The sequence below is a fragment of the Equus quagga genome, chromosome 17, assembly GCF_021613505.1.
Source record: "Equus quagga isolate Etosha38 chromosome 17, UCLA_HA_Equagga_1.0, whole genome shotgun sequence".
NCBI classification, from domain to species: domain Eukaryota; kingdom Metazoa; phylum Chordata; class Mammalia; order Perissodactyla; family Equidae; genus Equus; species Equus quagga.
In genome coordinates this window covers 14,219,897-14,229,046 of record NC_060283.1, presented here as the reverse complement: position 1 = coordinate 14,229,046, position 9,150 = coordinate 14,219,897, and the positions used below count along the sequence as shown (strand labels likewise).

Genomic DNA, 9,150 nt, shown 5'->3' with positions numbered 1-9,150 from the left:
ATGAAAATGGCTTTATATTTGAGATCCCCAGATAGAAGAAAGTTCTACAACCCCTGATTTCAGAAAGGGAAGTATGATATTTGCACTGCTACTCTTGTTGCACACTTTAAATAAAAGAAAATTAGGAGGTACAGTCTCCCTTTTGAGTCTAACCATCACTCCAATCATTTATATAAGACATCTGATTGTAATGACCGTGGAAATCTGGGTGCTGTAGCACAGCAAAGCAGAGTGGAAAGACCGGTGGGCTAGGAGTGAGAAGACCACTAGTTAACAGGCTGTCTATGATCTAGTCATTTAATCTCTCAGCGCTTTATTTTCCTCATTTGTAAAATAAAAATGGTTGGAACTTCTCGAGCCCTTTCCCATTCTAATTGACTATGATTGTATGTTTTCCTAATACTTACTTTTGTCCTAAGAACAGACAAATGAGGGGACAAAGGAGGGAGTATGGAAAACCTTCATGCCCAGATTTTTGACCAGATGTCCACATCCAGGAAAGCATCGTGCTGGAGAAACTCCTTCCCCACTTGTGGAGCTCTGTTGTGGAACGTAACTCGGGTTTGCCTTCTTGCCAATATCAAGGCAGAGACAATGACTTTTTCTTACAACAAATCTCAGGGGAACCATTTAGTGTCATATAAGTAGATATCTCAGGAGACTCCTGATCCCAGATTGGGCCTCCTAACCTGAACCTGACTGTAGATATCAGAGGATAATGTTTGCATGTATTTCAGCTGAGAATCATGTGCTTATGAAGACGTGGGGAAGGGAAGCTTAGAGGGAAGTTCCCCTAGTCATCAAATCAGCAGTGCCACGGTCAAGTTAGGCAACAAAAATAAAAAAACTCACTAAAATCTCTGGCTTAGGTGATGTCAGGACTTCATGCAGGATTTCTCATATCTAGTTCTTTCCTTAGAGCCTAGAAATTGCCCCAGGATTTTTTTTTTAAACAAAACATCCATTTGTCTTACCACTAAAGTGCTGGTCTGGGGATATTTAGGAAGATTTTTTTCTTTTTTCTAGAACTAAGAGATGGATCCATTCTTTCCTCTGCATGGTAATCTCTGACTCCAAATACTCAAGCAGAACTATCTCTCTTTCATCAGTCAGTCAAGCATGGCTGTTACAAATTTGAGCTGTGCAGTCATTTGACATAAATTATGTTAAGAAATGGGAAACATCAGCCTATGAGAAAAAAATAAAGACTGTCATATGAAGAATGAATTCAGTCACTTCTGAAATGCTCTCCATCAAAGTCATTTGGGAATCATCATGAGAGGCACCTATGACAAGATGACAAACCAAAGATAATGCTATGTTATCACTATCATAGGAAGTGAAGTGTGAATGGGGTCTCTCACTCATGTATGTCAGCTTCCTGTAGAAGGCAGGAGCTCATATGGAAGAACTTGGACTGAGTGCAGAATAAGAGTGAGTTGAGTGAGGTCGTTCATCTAGAAGTATGGTTGACATACAATATGATATTAGTTTCAGGTGTACAACATAGTGGTTTGACATTTATACGCATTACAAAATGATCACCATGGCAAGTGTAGTATCCATTTGTCACCATACAAAGTTACTATAATATTATTGAGTATATTCCCTATGCTGTAGATTACATCCTTGTGACTTATTTATTTTATACCTCTTAGTCCCTTTCACCTATTTTGTCCATCCTCTCACCCCCTCCTCTCTGGGGGCAACCAATTTGTTCTTTGTATCTATGAGTTTGCTTCTGTTTTGTTTTTTTTGTTCATTTGTTTTAGTTTTTAGATTCCACATATAAGTGAAATCATGTGATATTTGCCTTTCTCTGTCTGACTTATTTCACTTAGCATAATATCCTCTAGGTCCATCCATGTCATTGCAAATGTCAAGACTTCATTATTTTTTTGGCTAAGTAATATTCATATATATATATGAATATATATATATATATATATATATACACACACACATATCACATCTTCTTTACCCATTCATCTAAAACAATGGGGAAAAGACAGTCTCTTCAATAAATGATGTTGTGAAAATTAAATAACTGCCTGCAAAAGAATGCAATTGGAACACTATATTGCACCATATGCAAGAATAAACTCAAAATGGATTAAAGACTTGAATGTAAGACCTGAAACCATAAAACTTCTAGAAGAAAATATAGGTAGTAAGGTCTTTCATATAAGTCTTAGTGATATTTTTTTGAATCTGTCTCCTCAGGCAAGGGCAACAAAAGCAAAAATAAACAAATGAGACAACTTCATACTAAAGAACTTTTGCACAGTGAAAGAAACCATAAGCAAAATGAAAAGGCAACCTACTGAATGTGAGAAGATACTTGCAAATGATTTATCCAATAAGGGATAGTATTCAAAATATGTAAAGAACTCATGCAACTTAATTTCAAAAAATCCAGTTAAAAAATTATCAGAGGACCTGAATAGACATTTTTCCAAAGAAGACATACAAATGGTCACCAGGTACATGAGAAGATGCTTAACATCACTCATCATCAGGGAAATGCAAATCAAAACCACAATAAGATATCACCTCACATTTTCCTGGGACAGGAAAAATTCAAGATGAGCCTAGAGCACCTTCTAGATTCAGAAAGAAAAAATCAAAACAAAAGAAAACAAAAACCAAAAACAAAAGGACTGGGGCATATCAAATGAAAAACAGGTCAAATTGAAAGTGTCCCCAATGGCCAAAGATGGAACAAGTCAAGCAAAAAAATAAATAATATCATATTGAATTATAACTAGGATGTAAAACAAAAATAAATGAGCCCATGCTGGTAAAAACAGACAATCAAACAAACAAATTAAGTGAAGGAGGGGAGACTTCATTTTTGTAGAAGAATTCTAAATAATATATTTAGGAACCACTCCCCTGGAAAGGAAATGCACAACTCGTCTGTCGGTTGTCATACTGTGGCAGCTGCATGCTTCTCTGAAGCGGAAAGCTATGCCACCAGTATTTTAAGTACCAGCAGAGTCACCCATGGTGGACAGCTTTAAGTGGAGTTTCTAGACTATGACAGACTAGGAAGAAGGACTTGTTCACCCACTTCTAAAAAAAAATTGGCCATGAAAACCCTATGAATAGCAGTGGAGCATTATCTGATATAGCACTGGAAGGTGAGAGGATGGTGCAAAAGACTGGGCAGGATTCTGCTCTGCTGTTCACAGGGTCACTGGGAGTTGGAATCCACTCGACTCCAGGGCACTAACAACAACATACCCCAGGATGGGGAGTATACTACCCAGCCACCTTGAGTCGGGTAAGGACTTTGTGATTAGCTTGCAAAGGATAGAGTACAAAAAGTGGAAAACAAGTAATTTTACAGTGAATAAACTGGCAAAAATATCTTGGTCAGGTGATCAAGGTTAACATCCTCAGTGACAAGTCATGTTGGTAACATATATCCCCTGATAGGATATGATGAGAAAGGCATGTCTTATTCTTCCTGAAAACCTATAACCACTGTCTAATCAAGAGAAAAACATCAAGCAAACGCAAATTGGAAGACATTCTGCAAAGTATCTGACCAGTATTTCTCAAAGCTATCAAGGTAAAAGAAAAACAAATAAAGACTGAGAAACTGTTACAGATCAGAGGAGACTTAAGGAGGCGTGCAACGCTGTGAATGTTGTTTCCTGGACTGGATCTTGGAAGAGAAAAAGGACATCATTTGAAATACAATACAATCTGACTAAATTCTTGAAGTTTAAGCAATAGCGATGTGCCAATGTTAGTTTTGACAGATGTATTAAGATAAAGTAAGATGTGAACAATAGGGGAGACAGCGAAAGACATGCCGGACTTGTCTGTAATATCACAGCAATTTTCTTGAAGTCTAAAATTATTATAAAATTTATAATATATTTAAAATAATCATTAAAAATGTTTCCAGGAGGAGAAAACACCATTTTCACAGCCTTTGGAGCCAGAAGAGGATATTTGTGTTACACCATACCATCATTGATAATATCAGCATGTCCCTCTATAACATTCAAGTACAGTTGTATAAATCTTGAGATGTTTAATGTTTCTAATTTTATAGAAATGGGAAAGAATTCATGAGTGCAAATTCCTTTGAATAGCTTTAGTATAGAATTGAACTCATTTGAGGGTCCAAATAAAATACCTAATTATTGTATATTGTATTAGTGTATTGAGGTAGGTTATGTTTATTGTTGTAAAGTATTGTCATGCTTACATTTTGTATGGATACTTAGAATCATCAATTATTCTTAAAGTTAAATAAATCATCAATATGTAGGAAGAAATTGTTAAAATTGAATCATGTAGGAAACTTAGCACAGTCTCATATTTTGTCTTTTTATGATTTACTAAATAAATTAATTTCATGTGTTATTTGCCACTTATTGAGAAATTTCTAATAAAAAAACTTAAGACGGTTTGATATGTTCTACTTGATGGTGTGTTTTTCAAAAGATTACATATTCCAAAAGTGGGAGAATGCAAGTAGTGAGTGAGAAAATAGAAAAAACTAGTTACATCTCATGAAATGCTCTAGAATTGTTTTCTAAAGACTTATATAATAAGTAATGAACTCAATGATCAGTGGTTCAAATATATAGACTGCTGGACTCAAAGTATAATTAAATAATTGATTTATTAATTTAACAAATATTTACAGAGGAATTAGTATGAGCCAGAATGTAATTTATGTTTTGAGGAAGAAGTTGTTAGTAAAGAAGCAAAGACATTCTTCTAGGGTAGTGTATATTCTAGATATGGAGATAGATGAACAGGTGAACAAATAAATTAATAGTAACAACAATAGTTGAGTACTAATCAACACTATGAAGAATAAAGCAAGAATTGAACAGTATCCATTACGAAGTGGAGTGACTGTGATATGGTAATATTTAAGCAAAGACCTGAAGGAAGTGAGGGAGCTTTCTGAACATTGGCAACAGCAAGTGCAAAGACCCTGAGGCAGGAACATGCTTGGAGTTGGCCAGCAATAGCAAGGAACTGTGTGAAGGAAGTTGAGTGAATGAGTAGGAGAGTGGTAAGACATGATGTACTCATCTAAAACTAAAGTATTCATGCATGAGTGACATTAGCCATTTCACAGTATTTCTAGAGAAAAAAAAGAATAACATTATTATTGCTCCGTGCATTTTCTTTTACAAAGTTGAGGAGTTGGTAGTCATACACAGAAAAATTGAAAAATTCCCTTGTTATCAATTGATCCCCTTTTTTTGAACTCTGGTCTTCTTACTTTTGAAAATTATTGTGTGATCATACTTTTTCTACCAAATGACTTACTGAAGACAAAAATTTTAATTCCTTCAAGGTGTTATATCTACATAGCTCTGAAAAAAAAAGCCAACAAAAAGTATATACCTTTATTAAAAATATGTGTCATATTTTTCCTTATTTTGGACTCTTGGAATAGTTTTTTTAATGAGAGAAATAAAAAATATTAGACATAAATTTATATACTGCTACCACAATTAATTACTTTGACTTTTTAAATAAAAGCTAGTCATACTCCATCTACATACTTTAACAAATTTCCCACTCTTGTGTGTATGTGCACACGTGGGATCCTTGCATGCACTCCTATTCACGGGTTTGAGCCCTGTTTTACAAATATATTTGCATTGGTATATCATAAAGAAAATGTGAACATATGAATAAATCAAATGTAATTAAGAAGGTTTATGACAAATAGGATCTAAAAATTTTTAAGATGCCTTTTGGCTATCCTCATTCAGATATTACATATCTGGACATTATTTTTTGTTTTATAGGAGACACATTTTTGAAGGGGAAAGGGCAATACCTCAGTAATGTAAAGGTAGTGTAGGCCATAAAATGTGAGTTAATGCATGGAGAAGATCTGACAGGACTGAAACTAGGTCTTGCGGATCCTATAACTTTAAGATCTGAAGCCTAGAGACAATTTTGCCTTCTCAACAGCCTTCTTGAAAGCACTCTTGACCTCTTTGTTCCTCAGGCTGTAGACCATGGGATTTAGCATGGGGATGATCATTGTATAGAACACAGATGCAATTTTGTCTGTGTCCATGGAATGACTGGAGCTAGGCTGTAAGTACATGAAGATGACTGTCCCATAGAAGATGGAGACTGCAGTGAGGTGAGAAGCACAGGTGGATAAAGCCTTCATGTATCCTTCTACTGAGGGCATGTTTAGGATGGTGACAAATATGAACAGGTAGGAAATCAAGATTACCAGGAGAGCGAAAAAGATGTTGAAGCTTTCCAGAAGAGCAAGGATCAGCTCACTAACATGTCTGTAAGAGCAAGAGAGGGCCATGAGAGCTGGAACATCACAGAAAAAGTGAGGGACCATATTGGACTTACAGAAAGAAAGACTGAATACATCCCCAACATGGATAGAGGCATTCAGGAAACCACAGATATAGGAGCCTATGGCCAGACGTGTACACATACTTGTTGTCATCATGGTGCTATAATGTAGGGGTTTACACACTGCTGCATAGCGGTCACAGGCCATAGAAGCCAAGAGGTAACTTTCCACAGTGGCAAAGACTGCAAAAAAGAACATCTGAGCAGCACATGCATTGTAGGAGATGACCTTGTCACCTAAAAGAAACCCAGCCATCATCTTGGGAGTGACAGCTGTAGAGTAACAAATGTCCGCCAGAGACAAGTTACTGAGGAAAAAGTACATGGGAGTGTGGAGACAAGAGTCCAAGAGAATCAACAGGATCATCCCTAGATTTCCAAGTACATTAGTGAGATAAATGAAAGTGAAAATGATAAAGAGAGGAACCTGCAGTTCTGGGGCATTGGTTAGTCCCAGCAGGATGAACTCAGTCACTTCTGTGTTGTTCTCCATGGATGTTATTTTGGAATCACAGGATGCCCTGTAGCAATGAGAAATAAAGGTACAGAGTGACAAACAAAGAAGAGATTGAAGTAAAATTCATTTAATATTATATATATATATTTTTCATTATAACAATAATTTATATGTCAAGATTCTACAAGTTTAAAGTATTGACTAAACAATAAAGTTTAAGGCATGAATTATCTGTAGAGTCTCACACTTTTGAAACTGAAAGATTTTTATGGATCATTTTTCAATTTTTAAATTTTATGAATTTGTAAACTGATTTGTAGAAAAGGTAATGCCTTGATTAAGATGAAATGTCTTGAATGACTGCATCTGTCAACTCAGTTTTTCTGAGCCTACTAAACACTTAGATCTATATTGCCCATGTGCAGGAACTGCTCAAGGCATTTTACATGTAGATTCATTTATTACTCTCAACCTCCCTATGGGAGTGATTAATTGTTACACGCATTTAACTTAGGAAGCACAGAGGTTGGGTAATATATTTAAGTTTACAAAATTATTTGTGCCAAAGCCAGGCCTTGTACCCAGGCAGAGTGATTCCCAAGTCTACGGGTCTTAATTGAATTTAAACCAAGTTGAATTTAATTCAATTTACAATTACTCCATGTCTCCAAAGTTCTAAACTCAGAGTTTGGAATATTACAGTGACATAAGAGAGATATATGCATAGTGCATGTAGTGGTGTAACTGGAACAGTAGGGGCATGTACATCCAGCAGAGGCAATTCTGAGAGGAAGGCACAGCATCCAGTATGAAGCCTGGGTTCTGGGCTGAGGTGCATATCAGCCGTATCATTCACTACCTAGGAGTTATTGGTCCTCTCTTAACTCTTCTCAACCTGATTTTCTTCATCTACTAAATGAAAATAGTAATGAGACCTAACTCAAGGTATTATTGTAAGAATTAAATGATAGTGCATAAAAAACAATGAGTAAAGTGCTGGGTATTTAGCACAGTCTAATTAGATTTAGATGTTTATATTAAAATCAGAATTATGATTATGATGGAATGATAGCCTCCATGTTTGTTTGAAGAAGGTGGATGGTTAAATGTAAGGCTCCAGTGTGGTAGAGTTTTTTAAGACTTCTCTCTTCAATTTGCCTTTTTTCACACATGTGGTGCCCTGAGATTTTCTGTGCCTCCAGTGTTTCTCAGTTTGTCACTCTGTCTACATGAGTGGATGTTCAGCCATTTCATGTGGGCCATTCTTTTGCTTAATTTCTTCCTTAACATCTATGGCTTAGCTTGGGTTGAAAGGGTATTCTTTCTTAAATTCATTCTTTCTTTCATTACTCTTATCCCATAGTTGAATCACAGAGAACAAAGGGTGAATGTTCTTAGTTTGTTGGCTACAGATCTCTTTTGTTGGCCAATTACATGCTTGAAAATTTTTTATTTGAATCTATTCTTGTTTAGGTACAGTGTTTTTAATCTTTTTATTTGACTTTGATACCTTTACAAGGGCATGTATTATCTGCTAATTATTTTTTATCACCATCCTCTTTAATCTTTTCATAGCTTCACTTTAATGCCTAGCCCATAAAGTCATTATGTTTGCCAACCATAACCACTTGTAGAATATACTGTGTTCTACAATAAAAAATAAGACCTAGGGGCTGGCCCCGTAGCTGAATAGTTAAGGACGTGTGCTCCACTTCGGTGGCCCAGGGTTTCGCCAGTTCAGATCCTGGGAGCGGACATGGCACTGCTCATCAATCCATGCTGTGGCGGCATCCCACATGCCACAATTAGAAGGACCCACAACTAAAAATATACAACTATGTATGGGGGGCTTTGGGGAGAAAAAGGAAAAATAAAATCTTTAAAAAAAATCTATATACATTTATATTTGTGTGTGTGCATATGTATATATATGCATCCTTTCATTTAATCCTCACAATAATGTTATAAGGTAAGTGATATTATTATTTCAATTAATAGAACTGATGATTTGAGAAACTATGTAAAGCTCTACAATTAAGAGCTAGTGTGAGGAAAATTCAAGACTTAAGATTCAAACCCAGCTGTGACCAAATCAAAAGTCTTTGCTTTTAGCCACCTCACTGTCAGCATTTATAGATGTGCTAGTAACAATAAGAGTGAGATTATGGGGAAAAGTTTACAGTGGAGTATGGATCTTGCTCATTCAAGAGGATTTATTTCACACTTGTCTTTTTTTAACCTTCACTGAGAGGTCAACAGATAGTGAATAAGATGAAATTTATGCCTGCTTACTCAAGCATCATCTATCCTTTATTTTT

At 35.9% G+C, this 9,150-nt stretch overlaps 1 protein-coding gene across 1 annotated transcript; it reads right to left on the bottom strand.

Moving 5' to 3' along the window:
• Positions 1-5,923: 5,923 nt before the first annotated feature.
• Positions 5,924-6,871, bottom strand: LOC124229278 (olfactory receptor 5B3-like). The gene has a single exon (XM_046644415.1). It carries the CDS (start codon positions 6,866-6,868, stop codon positions 5,924-5,926), a length of 945 nt encoding a protein of 314 aa, XP_046500371.1. The 5' UTR covers positions 6,869-6,871.
• Between the last annotated feature and the right edge of the window lie 2,279 nt (positions 6,872-9,150).

What these genes read in the sequence shown, in the direction of transcription:
- LOC124229278 (XM_046644415.1), bottom strand. Translation starts at nt 6,868, where the DNA reads ATGGAGAACAACACAGAAGTGACTGAGTTCATCCTGCTGGGACTAACC.